This window comes from Corapipo altera, unplaced genomic scaffold (genome assembly GCF_003945725.1).
Source record: "Corapipo altera isolate COAL_440 unplaced genomic scaffold, ASM394572v1 54, whole genome shotgun sequence".
Classification (NCBI taxonomy): Eukaryota; Metazoa; Chordata; class Aves; order Passeriformes; family Pipridae; genus Corapipo; species Corapipo altera.
In genome coordinates this window covers 6,048,718-6,064,892 of record NW_020884902.1, presented here as the reverse complement: position 1 = coordinate 6,064,892, position 16,175 = coordinate 6,048,718, and the positions used below count along the sequence as shown (strand labels likewise).

At 41.2% G+C, this 16,175-nt stretch overlaps 1 protein-coding gene across 2 annotated transcripts in view; it reads right to left on the bottom strand.

The window, feature by feature from the left end:
- Nucleotides 1-16,175, bottom strand: part of EPHA4 (EPH receptor A4) — a 106,481-nt gene that overhangs the window by 26,111 nt on the left and 64,195 nt on the right. For both annotated transcript variants that reach the window (XR_003528788.1, XM_027650574.1), the window contains exons 6-7: nt 1,397-1,521; nt 77-236 (exon numbers count right to left, since the gene is read on the bottom strand). Coding sequence is in view for 1 of the 2 variants with exons in the window: in XM_027650574.1 (XP_027506375.1) it covers nt 77-236; nt 1,397-1,521 (285 nt within the window). In the remaining variant the exon portion in view is untranslated. The remainder of the gene's footprint in view (nt 1-76; nt 237-1,396; nt 1,522-16,175) is intronic.

The following is a 16,175-nucleotide window of genomic DNA, read 5'->3' as shown; positions in this document are numbered from 1 at the left end:
TCCCAACACACAGCTCAGTTACATCTGCACTCTTTGCTCAAGGAAAAGCAGAGGAATTCAGTGGGCCTGTCGTTACCTGTGTTAGTTGTGAACTCAAAGGGTCCACTGAAGTCTCCGTACCCTGCTGCTGTCCTGGCCCGCACGTGAAACACGTATGAAGTCAGGGGGTTCAGGCCCTTGATGTCCGTGTTCCTTGAGGCCGTCTTCACAATGCGGTAGCTGCGCTCATTTTGGTCCTGCCAACGAGAGAACACAGTGGTGATCCAGTAAAAACATCTCACTGCGCCATGAACCATGGAACCCCACTTCCTTGCCAAAGCTGTCATGATGAAAAAATATGAGTTAACAATGATGGAATTCTCAAAATACGTCCTGAAGGCTCCTGCTGTTGGCCTTGCTCAATACCCCTAGCACTGCGTGCTGCGTGGAGCTCTGAGCAAGCCAAAAAAGGATGATGAGGCGGTAGGTATGATGCTCATATATCACTGATTACTTAAGAAATCATACAATGAAAACCTTTGGAAAACAGCCAAGAATTCAAATAGAATCCTCTTGATGAACAAGCACATTTTACTCACACATGCTGGCACTTTGTTTTTCTTCCTACCAGCCAAAAGCCACATAAAAAAATTGATTAAAATATTTTAAGACAGAAAAGACTTAGAAAATGTCTTCCAGAAAGTCCAGTCTTAAAAATTGTTCTATTTTTGCCTGGGAAATCCATCAGAAAATGTAATAATCTAGCTTGCCTGCAAATCAGATGCCTTTTTCTGTGTGTTTTAGGAAAGCAAATGATTATAAAAAAAATTTTGAAGCATGCATGTGCACATGACAGACAGTGCACACAAGCAAAAGCAGGTAATTGTTCATTTTTGCAGAGAACCTTCAAAGAAAATAGCTCTTTTCATAATTCCATACTTGAGAAGTTATTTGGAGGAATAACATCTCCCTCTAACTTGAAAAGTATGAAGAATGTAATTTTCTTTCCTTGTTCTCTATTAAAAGCCAGCCAGTCCACACTATCACTCTAAGCAGAAGCTATCGGCAAACAGATCTTATCATTATGACTCTGTTATATACTTTATTATTATACTTCTGTCTTTGAAGTAAAGCTAATGTCTCACTTCTGCCCGACATTATTGATTCTCATTATAAATATGATTGCTACAAAAGCTCAGTTCCTAGGTAGGAAAAAAATAACCAAATAAACTCACACCATACAGCTCGAACAGCCTATGAGTTTTATTCTTTCAAGCAAGCATTCCAGTGTATGAAATCCTTAATTGGATTTTATTAAACTGAATCTATTTGGTTTCAAATGACGGAATCCTATTTGGAAATAAAATGCAATGGAATGAAGTATAAAGCTCCTTGCTTCTCCATTTTTAAACAGTACCTTTTCATAGTATTTGACTTCATACTCCAGGATGACTCCATTTGGCCTGTCAGGTTCCAGCCAAGCCAAGGCAACACTGTGCCTTGTTATCTCTTTAGCCTGGATCAATGCAATTGGGGATGGAGCTGCCAGAAGGAAAAAAAAATATATATAAGCAATAATTTAGTTTTTGTGAGGAACATGTATTTTTAATTGTAGCTTTCACAACATGAGCACTTTCAGAAAACGTGTTTTTCTTGCAGGGCACAGGGAGGAGACATTAGAGGTATTAAATATTTTTCCTGTTTTCTCTAACAAAATTACATTTAATCCTCTCTAATAAAGATTGGGTTTGGATTCTGGACAATACTAGATAGATGGGTTTTCAAGTAACAACCCAGTTGTCTAAACACTGCAATGTTCATGATTCCCAAGTACAAACCTCCATAAGAGATAAAGGTTCTAAAAGAATCTGACTTACTTTTGTTGTTTGTCAGGCACAGCGCACAGACTTGTACTTTTGTTTTGGTATACAGTGATTCTCCTCTTCCATCTCCCAGAATTAACTGATGTTATTTCATTAGCTATTTACTTTGCAGGAACTATGAAATTCCTGAGGTTCCAATCTGGTTTTCTCTAAAGCTGAGAAAATATTGCCACTGAATTAAGTAAGACCAGAATAAAGCTGAATACGTATGAATTTGGACCCTTCCATTAAACCCAGGAAACTTGTATTTCAAGAGTCTGAGCCAATTTGTGCCTCCTAACTTGCCTTGCTTACGTCACAGTCTGTGAGCAGTCCTGGAGAACGGGAAGCTCAGCACCCAAGGGCCAGATTCTGGCTTTGATAGCTCCTTCCCAGCCAAAAGATACCAGAGATTGGGCCATTGTGTACCAAACTGGCATCATTTGACCCCGTCCCAGATGGCGCTGTATTGATGCAATGAATAGAAAAAGCAGGATTGTACTGCCAAGGGTAAGGGCTGCAGGATTTTTGGAAAAACTCTACCTAGCAACAAGCTAAACTCCAAAATCCTTGAAACTGTATCTGTGTCAGTAATAAGGGCTGCAATGATGAAGATAATGGAAAACATGTCTTTGTGCATCCTGCACTGTCTATAGAGCCCCTGCTAATGCTGAAGTTCAGGTTTCTGACTGGCTGGAGGACAATGCCTTCTCCTTTGCCTGTGATAGCAGCAGATTCATGGCTGCGCTGGGGAACAGGTTTTCTGAAGATTTATGAACCCGGCTGCCCCTTTCTTGCTGTTGTGTTGCTGTGTGGTCACGTCTCTAGCCAGCTGTTATCAAGCTCTTTTGATGCTGACAATAGCTGGTATAAATGGCGGAGTCTCCAGGGATAAAAAGGGACATTCATGAAATTTTTAATCTTATCTAACAAAGCTGTCCTGTATAACCAGAGATTAGAGGTCTTCCTAAATTGAATATATTTCTTCTTTTGTCCCCTGATGCTGTAGCTGCTCTTTTTTTCCTCCTTTCCCTTTCTGTTTGTTTCTTTTTCTACCCTTAACTTTGGGATGACGATCCATGAAAATGTTGGAGAGTAAAAAGTATCCTTGAAACAGGTATCCTTGAAAACTATCAAGAAAGACAAATAAATAAAACACTCACTATAAATGAAAGGAAAATTGAACGTTGAAAGCCTCAAGCCTACTTGACCATGTCAGACAGTTCTGATGGAAGTGAAAATAACCAGTAGACGCTGCACAGTCACAAAAGGGTGTCTCCTCTTGATGTGAAACCATCAGGGAGCTGCTTCCCGATTTACTATTTGACAGTTTGGCATCTCTGTTAGAAATGCCTCCAGAACCTTTATCTCTTTTTCTTTGTCTGTCTCTCACATGCAAAGGCAAATACTGAATGACAGAGGAGACTATAAACACAGCCAACAGGGAGGATCCAGGTGTGCTCCATCAAATTAGATATGTGGCATGACTGAGAACCTGCTTAATAACCTCACAGTTCCTCAACAGAGAATCAGACTTTTTTTCTTCCCCTCTGCAGTAAGAATACCGCTCAGCTAATAAATTAGAAATCAGATTTGTTACCCTAAAACATACACGTGCCCATTACTGATAAACCAGAGAAATCTGCTTAGTTAATCGGTGCCTCATGCAGGGCAGACAGGCAATTCTTTTTACCAAGAATCTGTCACTTACACTGGTCTGACCTCAAGAATTGTAGAGAGAAAGTTCACTTTCTTTCCTTTATCCTCTTTTTAACCTCCTTGGTTTCCCATTTCATTTCTGCAGGCATCTATATTGGAATTTAGTGAGTCCTTCAATACTGGGCTGGTAAGTGCTGTATGAAAACACATTTCTTTCCTACTGTAGCAGAGGAATTTATATTAACTAATCCTGCTTGTGAAAGATGCTTAGCTTTATATACTGTAACAAGTGCTTTCTCATGTCTCTCACAAATGGACAGCTGATCTTACGCACTACACCATACTGGAATGAGCAACACACTCCTGACCTCCAGAAAACAAAGAAGACTTGTACATCAATTCCTTTGTTATTCCTTATAATTTTAATAATGGCCTTATTTTTTACTTCCTGTCCTTTATGTGCAAATTCATCCTCCTCAACTTTTACTCTCTTTTTTTGTCCTGGATTCTGCAGATGAGTAATTTGTTTCTGAGTGTGTTTTGACTGTACATCCTGTCTCTCCATATGCTATACAGAAATCCTAGGAATGCCGAAGTCCAGCTATAAGATGAAGTACCTGAATTGCAAGATGCTGTCCAGGAGCTGTCTGACATCTCTGCAGCACAGACCTACAATGGTCTATGCAACAGGATGGTGACCTGCAGCAACTGGGTCCAGAACCCACAGGGAGCACTACAGTTACCCCACTGCATGGATAAAATCCTAAGTTACCAATTCCCTATTATTTCTGCAAATAGCCCTACAAATCAGGTTTATTTGCTTCCTTGTTTTTCAGGATCCTGCGCAGTTGAAAGACTGGACTCCTGGAAGAACAGCTAGTCAGGGTCTCCTTGCACATATATTATCAAAGGGCACAAGAGTCTGGTCAGTAGAGTCCAGGACAAAGACAACATTGCCACTGCCAGCTCATCATGGCACTCCAGGGAGCAGTCACAGCCTTCTGGGTGAGTTTCTGCAAAATATCTACATTCTTTGCTTTTCTCCCTTTTGCCTTTAAATTGCCTCTGATGTGAAGATAAATATGTAAGGTTGTAAAACGATGCTTTGATCATGAGCAGAATAAAAGACACAATCTTCTCTTATATGTGCATGGACATTATCAGGGGTTCATTAGATACACACACTCCTACATAAAACACATTGAGGACAGCTTGACCAAAAAGAATAATGTACATAATTAAGATAGTCACAATAAGATCCCATAATACTTATGGAAGGGAGTAGGATATCACTTTTTCTTTCACTTTTTGCACTTTCATCCATCCTACTCCCTGATATTTGGAAAGGAACACTAAGCAATAACTTGTTTCTCAATCACCACTGCTTACAACAGCGAGCTTTCTGCCACACGTGCACAAACTGCACATACCAAGAACCAATTCTACCAGAACAGCCCATTTAACACAATGATGAGGTATTTTGATGCCTAAGAAGGGGTCCCTCCTTGAACAAAAGCACCAAGTGTAACTTTCCCGAGTTCAAAGCTCAGCAGTTCCTCTCCCTTAAGAACCCCACTCCCTACTGATGTGAATGTTGCAATTTTCTTTCATCTACTTCCTCAATAACCTGCCATTAAACACCTACTAGTAGTTTTATTACCTCGGTTCTGAGCTTGTGGCCTACAGAGAGAGAAAGAGCACAGATGTACTACAAAAACTTCACCCAAATGCCATAAAGCCATATCCCAAGGCTAGTGAGTGCTGAATTGTAACAGTTTTGAGGCACTTTAAAGGATGGCAGAGGTAGAGTGTCAGTTTTTCATTACTGGTTCAAATTGGGAGGGAAGGAAAAAACAGGAAATAAATAGATGCAATAAAGTCTCTGGCATGTAGGCATCCATGAGTGAAAACAGTCCTTTATAAAACTACAACACATGAGTACTCAGATATCAAAGATACACAATGCCCAGTGTTTTATTGAAGATGCCTTCTTACCCACAGCAGGGTTTACTTTCCACTCCCCATGATTTGAATTTAAATGGATCATGTTTACTCAAGGGGTCTTTCACTGACTGAAAAATATACCCACAGTTTGTACATTATCTCAGCTAAATTCAAATAACATATTTAAATTTAATTACTTGAAGCTTAGGGGTTTTCATGCTTTTCTTTATTCCCTCAATTGCACACAACACTTATTTGTTCTTATCAATGGCTATGTGCTTTGTCAAGCATCAAAATTAAATGCTTGAAAGCACTAATGATGTTACTGTGATTAAGGGTTTTTACCTTCCAGGGTAGATACTAAAAGCCTGCTCCATTATTAATTACTTAAAAAAAAAAAAAAAAGAAAAAAGAAAACAAGATTTCAGAGAATCTAACACTGAAGAAAAGTCCTCTTAGAAATCAAAACAAGACAATAAAAAATCTTCCATTAAAAGATTTTCTCTTGATAAGGACACAACATATATAAGGGAACCTGGCACATTTCAGGTTTTCTATTTGACTATTTACCTTGTAACATTGTGGGGGTTTACATGTGATTTTTTTGAATTATATTAGCAAATAATCTCACAGCAGGAAAAGCACATGCAACACAGAAAATCAAATATCGTTTAAATCATTTCTAAAGGCAACATTCTTTAGGCCACATTCTGATAATTTTATTCATGTAAGAGAGCAACCTAATCTACGAGCTGTCCCACTGAGCTGAAATGAAGGGAAGGGAGAAGTATCCAGCCCTGTTTAGTTACATGTACCAGAATAAATTAAAAAGAAGGTAGCTCCCTTTCACAGAATCACAGAATTTTTAGGGTTGGAAGGCACCCCTAGAGATCCTCTAGTCCAATTCCCCTGCCAAGGCAGGGTCACCTGGAGCAGGTGACACAGGAACACATCCAGGTAGGTTTGGAATGTCTCCGGAGAGGGAGACTCCACGACCTCCCTGGGCAGCCTGTTCCAGTGATCTGCCACCCTCAGTGTAAAGAAGTTCTTCCTCATGTTGAGGTGAAATTTCTTGTGTTTTAGTTTATGGCCAGTGCTCCTCATCCTGTCACTGGGCACCACTGAAAAGAGTCTGGCACCATCCTCTTGACACCCCTGTGAGGTATTTCTATGTATTGATAAGATCCCCTCTTGGTCGTCTCTTCTCGAGACTAAACAGGCTGTCCTCATAAGAGAGATGCCCCAGACCCCTTATCATCTTTGTAGCCTCCAGTGGACCATCTCCAGTAGCTCCTTATCTTTCCTGTACTGAGGAGCCCAGAACTGGCCACAGCACTCCAGATGTGGCCTCATTAGGGCCGAGCAGAGGGGCAGGATCGCCTCCCTCAAACTGCTGGCCACACTCTTCCTGATGCACCCCAGGATACCATTGGCCCTCCTGGCAGCAAGGGCACACTGCCAGCTCATAGTCAACTCATCATCCACCAAGATTCCCAGGTCCTTCTCTGCAGAGAAGGATTTCCTAAAGTTCTGCTTCCTGTTGTCCCTTGGGCCTTTTATCCACTCCTCTCTCCTGTCCAGTCGGAAGTGCTCCAGTTTCTGAGGAACACCAACCCTCTGCTCCAAGTATTCCTTGCAAATGGCTTTCCAAACAAAGGAGAATGCACTTTAGCAAGACCACATTTCCAAACATATGCAAAGCATACGCATAAGCCATGCACGTACATCAGGATAAGCAAATGAAAGCCTTCTGCACATGTGAACCGATGTGCACACACAGATTAGATGTCTGCATGTCTGAAGAACAGAGCCAGAGTTTGGCATTCCTGCTCCTCACTGCCAGTACGACAGCTACGCCTTTCTCTGAGGGACCTGCCAGAGTCTGCGGGCTGGATGTGCACTTGAAAAATTAACCACACGCATATTTAGGTTTTTTTCATTATTCCCTCTGTATAAGCGGAGCAAACATTTGTACTAGCGATGACTGGGCCAGGTTAGGACTTGGACAAGGATCTAGAGGCCTGATTGCTCAACCAAGCCACTGGAAGCCTCCCAAGACATTCCCGAGTCCTCTGTCTTCCCACCGTCTGCCTCTCCCTCCCCCAGGAATGATGACTGGCGATGAACACCTCCCAGCTTGGAAACTGAGACACGCCAAGATTCAGGCCAGCACTTTCAAGCTTTAGCATTCTAAAGCAAAGACTTTAAATCTACGCCACTGGAGTAAAGCGCCCAAGGTTATCCACCCACACGTGAAAATCCTGCTGAGAAGCAGCCTGACAGCTGAGCTTGGCCTCTTTCTCTCAATCCCTTCAACCAGCCGTAAGGCTGCTGAACTAAACTTTCCCTCCTTGTTACTAGAAATTACGCTGCTCAGGAAAAGCACCAGCTTGGCCACAGGATACTCTCAGAGGAAACATTCATCCAAAATGACAGGCACAAGGGATCTTCCCTTTCTTTCTAGGCTCTGCAGCCCAGTCACAGAGAAAGACCTCTGAGAAAAACAAGCAACAAGCTCTCAAACCTAGGGACCAGCTCACATCAGTTATGTTTGTAATGATGTGTTCATAAAGAAAGGGGCTAGAAAATGAGATTTTGAAGACTGTTAACACAGTATTATTATCTTTAAAATGTTTCCTCTGTTTTAAAGTTTTCATTTCTTGCCTCTCCCAAAAGAACCTGTGCTGCAAATCTTGCCAAACCACAAAAGCTGGCTCTGACTTGCATCAAATCAAAAGCTTGAAGGAAAACCCAGGCTCTTAGCAGCAACAAATAGTAGTAGCTGAGGATTATTAAAGTGATGTGTTTTTACCACCCCAATCCAGCTTCATTTCTTGGCGACATGCAGTGGCTGCTGAGACTCTACAAAGAGCCTGTGTATTTTCTGGGCTGCACATCCAGTTCTGTGTCAGTTTTAGCACAGACTCCTTCAGCACAGCAGAGCTGCTCTAATTGAGATCAAAACTATTATAGGAACTGAGATGCGACCACAGTTCCCTGTGGTTTACATCAGAAACTAAAGGATGGTGAAGAAGATTTTGCATGCCCAGGAGATTGCTTGTTCTGTCTATTAAAGAGGGCTAGCTCTTGACAGCAATACATTATTTTCAGGTACTGGCCCTCCAATTTTGAAGACCAAAGATTGATGTTAGCTCATGCAGTGCAGGTCTGGAATAACTCCAAAGATCTAAATCTGCAACCTACAATCCCAAAGATCGCCTTAAACCAAAAGATTATAGAATCTACATAGCATTTAGCAAGAGATCTGTATTACAACTCAAGCATGGGGTCTGTTTAGTCTAAAAACTGCTTGTTTTCTTTCTGCTAGCTTGCTAAGAAATCCTGTTGGCATGTTCTGACAAGGATAACTTAATAGTTGCCAACAGAAACATGGCAGAATACAGTGTATTTCCTGTATGTATGAATGCCAGTTTAAAACAAACAGGAAAACAAGCCTTTCAGTTGGAAGGCAATTTATAAGAATCCGTCTGAACATTACAACCAATTAAAAAAAATGCAGCACTGAAACGTTTCTAAATGCTTAAACTAGAATGATTAATGCAGAAGGGTGAATATACTCAGTGCTGTGAGTTACTCTAGAAACTCTAGAGCTATAAGTAATTTGTTGAGATGGGGAATTAGTCAGCAGCTGTCTGACCTGAGCAGGTTTGGAGCCGCTGGTCACAAAGCAGGTCATGTTGCAGTTACTCTTCACTCGAGTTGAGGTTGGAATCTGACCCAATATAAACAACAATAAATTTTGTAGCCTAAAGAAGCCAACACTGATGCTCCACTGCATTATATTGGACTGAGAGAAGTAGAAAAAATGGGCCAGGCAGTCCAGACAAAGATAAACTACCATGAGCTGGAGCAGTCATGCTTAGAGAGGTAAGATCCCAGGACACAAAATGGATAGAACACTCATGGGAAGCACGTGCTGTGATCATTCCCTTACTTCCCAGATGCTGGTCCAGCAAGCACAGACCACCAAAACCACTGACGCTGTGACACAACATACAGCATTGTGGGGAGCCAAAACGAGGAATTAGAGACCATAACCTCTAGTTATTAGAGCAGATAATAACGTTGGAAACGGGGCATTCCCCAACAGCTCAAAATAAGTAGTCTGGAGCAATATGACCCACTTAGCACCATCCCCTCAGGGCAACTCTACCTCACCCACACACCCTGCTGTTCCTCCCAGGAAGCCGGAGGTAGCCACCAGAGCTAATTCCTCCCCAGAAACAGCCTGTCCTTTACCCTTGCATTGTTGCACAGGAGGAGGATCCACTGACCTGCCTTTTCTAAACAAACTCCACTACCCCTCCAGCCCCTTCCACCAGGAAATCAAAGCTACCCATAAAGACACATCTGATGCCTGCAAATGAGACCCTTGTCCCATTCTCTAAGCCCTTCCCTCAAGTGAAACAACCATCCAGCTACTCCTTCTTCCATTTTGCCCTCCTTCTGCCCACAGTCAGAGTAGTTAAGACATGTCTGCATACACATCATTAGTCAACAGACAAGAGGGCTAGAGCTGTTTTTAAACTGTACAGGACCAACAAGGTAACTTACTGTATCTGGTTCCCTGGTCCTTTCTTATACTTACCTCCAAGTTACCTGAGCAAGAGGTTCCTCCAGCAATTACGGGATAAAGCTTAACCCACTATGAGACAAATGCATAATCTGGCATCCAAGGCAACAACACATCTAATGCTGTTCTCCTTGGCTCTTACACAGCTACTTTTTATCTACTTCAAATGTGTGTGTCTAGATGATGATATATATGTGCTAAATAACATCTTTGTCATCTACTTTCAGCATTAAAAACATTAGATTTTGTAAAAAGAGCTGCTTAAAAGCCTTTTTGAAACCCAGACAAATAAAAGCCTCTGCCCTATTTGCCACTTAGATGCTTTGGAAGTACTGAAGTATCTTCTAAAATAAATAAATAAATAAATAAAAAGTATGACTCATTTTACTAAAGCCGCCTTCGTTATTTTAATAAATAGATTTGGCCACATTGTCTCATCCTGGCTTCTGAAGTGCTCCTGTAATAGCAGAGACTTAGACTTTCCCATTTGGGTTTCTAAGATCAATCACCTGCAGTCAGAAATGGCAAGAATATTGGGGGAAGAAAAGATAATGAAATTATAAACATTTTACTTCAGTTGTGATCCACAGCTCCAACAGCAACTGCAGGCTGGGTCTCAAACATGACCCCCTGAGCCTGAAGCACTCAACAGAATCAAACCCCAGGACTCATTTGACAATAAAAATCCCAATTCCCATCTTAACACTTGAGAGTATAAATTGTTTCATAGTCACCAAAGTTAAGGAACTTCAGCTGTATTTACTTTAGGCTCCATCACACAGAAGAGGCTGGTGCAGAAGGTTTGCATTTATGTATTTACATTTCAGCTGAAATAAACCTATAAATTTTAATTATGGTTGAAATTCAGAGAGTTCAGCTGGAACTCCGGTAAAGTACCTTCTGTACAAAGGTTAGATGGATTTGACATGATACCATCTCTGCCTCTAGGCTGTTGAGAAACTCTTGAGACTGAATAAAGGATTGGGTTTTCTGGGCTCACATCAGGAGCACTTTGTGAAGGACACTGGTCTGACAGCACGTGGAGATCCTCATTCTTCCAGGATGCTGCAAGACACCCTGCCATACTCCCCATCAAAGTTCCTCTTCTCCAGGGCGAAAAAATACTCTGTGCTTTTGGAAAGTTCCACAGTGAATCAGACTGCAGCACACCTAACTCACACACTTGGAGCTCTCCTACCACGTCCTTTCACTGGAACTGAATTAAACTCCCTTTCCTTCACCTGCAATGGGCAGATTTCTTCAGGAAATTAAAAATCATTAATAGACCCGATGAGAGAGAGAAAACTCCGCACACAGTGTTGCTGCAAAAAGCAACATTACCTGATGTTTGCTGTTCATTAAAAAAAAAAAAAAAGTGATGAGGTACAAACTGGGGAAGAGTCTTGAGCTTCCTGAAACACATAAACCTTAAAATTAAAATCTTACTTCATGATGTCAGTAACCAATTACATCATAGGTGGCACATAATTAAACTTATAAAAGGGTTTCATTATTTTGGTTTTATGTTGCATACTGAAAACCAGTGTATTATTCATTTTAAAATTGTGTCAATTAGAAAAACCCCAAATGGAATCAGCAATTAAATATTAAAGGTGGCTGCCTCAGTGGAAAACACTCGGAAAGATAATTGGTAAAATTTCCTGTGCAATGCAAGTGCCATTACAAAATTGGAATCCTAAAAATAAATAAATAAATAAATAAATATTTTAAGAAAAATCAACCTTCTGAGGTTATGAGGACTTAGAGCTGTACAAAGAAACCAGCCATGTTTATGTCCTGCAGGAGTACTGAGTCTGGGTAAATAAAAGTCCATGAAAACAACAATCCCAAATTCGCTCAGCAATTGCACAGACTGCTGAGTCTGTATTCCAAGTCTAGACCTTCATTTCTAGCCCCAGATTCAAGCACATAGGATGGCACTGAGAGCCCATACCAGCTCCTGAGGAGATGATCTCTGCAGCAGGTCTCTTCTCCCCACCAAGGCCAGGACTCCTAAGGGTACTGGCAGGGTGGAACTGAGACCTGCACAGGATGGGGACTGCAAGGAAAAACATTATATTCCTTCAAAACCTGCAATTTAAAAACCATTTATGCTTCCAGCAGCACACAAAGCATTTTTCAGTGTTATGTCTCTCCTCTCTGTAAGGTTCACAGTATTAGTTTCAGTGCAGTTTTGTCATCAAAGTCCAATAATTTTATTATCTTCTCATTTGATCCAGATGGAGCTGGTACCTTCCATTTAAGGATCACTCAGATCAAAAATAAGCTAAGGAACTCCTGGTGTTACAGAGCCCTTCAAACCTGTGATGCTTGTAGCTTGTCAGTGTAACAAACAGAAATAGAAATATTCTCTGGTTAAAGTAAAATGCCACATGTGCAGGCAGTGCTAAGAAGTCTCCCTCTGAGTTCATCCTCTTCAGGTCAGTTTTTCCCAGTACTTTCATAATTGCAGTTAAAATCCTCAGCACAAGCAGTAGTGAAAACGAGTGGCTGAGAGGCTCTTGGAAAGGCACTGCTGGGTCTGCACATCATGTCTGAGGAACTATGGAGAGCCCACAAATCTCTGCAGCTCCTCCTGGACTCCCCTTGGCCACCCTGTCCCAGAGTGCCCAGGGAGCTTGAAAAGCACAGGATTTAACACTCAGCCACTTACATATTCCAGTCACTTTCTGTCTTATTTATGTGCATGCACAGTATCCTGATAAACTATAAGGGAGGCTGCAGCTACTCCATCTGCATTCCCTTTTATGCTGGAAAGATAAATTGGGGCTGATTCAGAGGACAGATTTAAAGAACGCAGTATGTTACTGAGACAAGCGCAATCTTCCCAGGGTGCCACTGTAGTGGGTTGTCTTGAGATCATGCCTTTATTTGTTTGCTAAAATAAATGGACACCACACAAACCCCAATTCATGTATGAGACACCTCAGCCAGCCCACTGTACCCTCCTATTTTGCTTATCCCAAACTGTCTTGTTCTATTATGTCTTGATGGGACCACTTAATGGCACACAGAATACTAAAAATAATAAAAAGCTAATTAAAAATTTCAATGCTTTCCTTTTAGTCCTTGGTAATCTAAGAAACTGAAAGACATTTATATCCAGAGCACATTACAGTTTAAGGGGTTTTCTGTCTGTAATAATCCATGGATACTTTCAATGGATTTTAATACAGACAAAACTAAAGATATTTTATGGAGTAGTAGAAGAATTTAATAAAAAAATCAGAATCAGTCAATTGTCTTTTTAAGACTAAGTGATAGAATTCAACAGTAGGGATAAAAGTCCTAATAAATTCCACAGGAACAGTTCAGAAGGCTGAGACAAAAGTTATCATTTCCTCTTAAATTAACAGTAGGACTTTTCCCTAAGGGATGATTTGAAATACAACTGACCAAAGAAATAAAATACAAATGCTTGAGCTTCCTATATTTCTCTTGACTGTATTTAAAAATATAAATGCAAACCCATGATCAACTTTTGTTATTACCAGCTTACAAACCGCAATTTTCAGAGACCCTGAATCCATCCTGGGAGTGCACTCAGAGTTCCAGGGCTCTGGTTCTTGAATTTAGTAATGAAGGCAGATTACCTTAATCTAAGGAGATGCCATGAAATCCTTCAAGTAGATGCAGAGAGAGGCTACGCATTTGCCTGCTTTGTTTGGCAGGGAAAGCCCACTGGAGCCCTGCCACGATAATAAAGCGCTCCCTGCACACCAGTTCACACGTGGGGCTAAATCTGAAGTGACATTTCTCAATGAAAAGCAGCACTATTCACTCGTGTGCTCAGCATTTTGATGTCCACCAAAATGTGGCAAACATGATTATAGAGATCCAGCAGGCATGCCACAGCTCTATTTAGTCCTCATGGTTCAACACAATGCTATGCAACATATAAATAAAATATAACTGGCTGCCTTGGGATGGCATTCTGGGAGTATGATTTCATGCATATGGATGGACTTGACACACATTTTGCAAGGACAGAATATCTGAACCAGAGGGGGCTGGCTTTGCCCACCCTTTAGGGTCAGTTCAGCATCCTGCCCTCCAAACTATGAGCCAGTGCAGAAACTTTGGGCTTCGGGGACTAGCAATGTTTATTTGTGCTACTCTGCATGGCATTTTAATTAGTAACTGTGCGGATTTAAAAACTTTGAATGGACACATAGGGGCAGTTGTGCAGCCCAGCTTTTGTGTTTCCACTCTCTCAAAAAAATCCTGTTTGAGGACATCAGCAGGGGGTTAATGGAAGCTTTGATAAAGTTCTCCGAAGCCTTTTATTGTTGCTGAACTACAGACCAGACTCTCCTGTCTCTCTGGCTGCTTTCCAATTGATGTAGTCAGCTGCAAAAACAACTAGAGAATTTAGAAGCCCATCTAAACACTTGGTAGCCACAAACATTCTTGGGCAAAATCTCCTTCCACACGAAAATATTTCTGTGCCAGTTGTTTAAGGGAAGAGCTCAGATCAGTTATCAAGCTCCATGAATGGGAAATGTCAGTGTGCTGCCAGAGAAAGGGAACACACAGTTAAATAGTCCAGAGCAAATAAAAGCTGCAGGACCACATCTTCGTCTCTGTCAGTTTGGTAACTATTCATCTGTACCAACATCACTGAGACCAGAATTTGACACCTCCTTGAAGTAAATTTATATCATTTAAGTACGATCAATTCTACACAGTCTTGAAATTAAATGTCTTTTTCTCCAGGAGGATGTGTAACTAACCTCCATTTTCCATACCAAACCATGAGATCTTTCAAAAAATGTGACCAAACTTTTATTTAAATGCTGCAATTACTTCTTGGCTGTATCTGACATGCAACTTGTCTAAGCTGTTCGTTGAACCCTGAAGCTGGTTATTTACTAAGGAGCTTTAGAAAGAACTTTTTTTTTTTTTTAATTCCGACCAAGACTTGCATCCCCCACCTTGAATACAAATTCATGGAAATGGGTGGTGCAGACAGCTTTGCCAGAAAGCAGGCAGTTGTTATTTTAATTATTATTTCTTTGTGGAAAGCTGCAGCTACCTTAAAATAATAATTTAATCCTTCTCAACAATAGTTTTCCCGGTTTTGTTTTTAAGCATACGGGAGCACGTATGCTTATAACTACACAATTATTACAGACCATCAGTTAAAGCCTCTGCAAGAACACAGAGTTGTTAAGAAGAAACTCCCACTTGCATCTGCCAGCTTGGAGAAGCTCCTTACTCAGACATACATAACTTACACACATACTTAAACATGCAGCAGAAGAAATCTGGAGTAGTCAACACATGACATCTTTGAGGCTCGGAGAAATCTCATGCTCAATGCTGAAATTTGCCCATCCACTGTTCACTTCCATGCTATTCCCAAATTTCTAGTGCAAGGATCACTTAACTTCTTTCTGGATCTCCCACTGCACTAATATTCGAAAGATTGTGGTTTCCCAAAATACATCATTTGGTTTGCTTGAGAAGTTCTCACTTTACTCCTTTTGATGTAAATCTTCAGACAGCAAAAGCCAAAACACAGCTCCCTTGGAAACACAAGGGAAATGGAAAATTCAAGGAAAAGAAAGGCAGGTTGCTGTCCTGCACAGCCTGCCAGGTCACCTCCCTGATTATAGCAGATGAAACCCTACAACAGCTGATAAGTTGTCCCAGCCCTCCAGCCTGAAAATGTGTATACAAGGGGGGGATCGCTGCTCATGTCTAGCAGATAAACATGAAGCCTTAGAAACACCACTGGTTTAGATTCAAAATGAGAAAGTTGCAGACAAGTAGCTGGGAATTCTGCAAGATGCTGCAACAAATCACTCGGAGTGTTACGCTCACGGATCACCCCTTTTTTCAAGTCCCTGCTTACTAGTCCTGAATTCACGCTTGACACAGCTCCATTTGAAGAATAAGGAGACTGCTGATCCATCATCCTTACTACAAACACCTCAAAGCAAAAGAAGAACACCCCTTTGCAACTCTCCTTTTCCATTACCCTGACATTCTACAGAAAAAAGAATGCAGCACCTCGTAGTATCACACACACTTCCCATGCTCTGGACAGCTGGCATGTATCCAGATGTTTGCCAAGAGATTATTTTAAATCAGGCTTGTGGGGACTGGGTGGC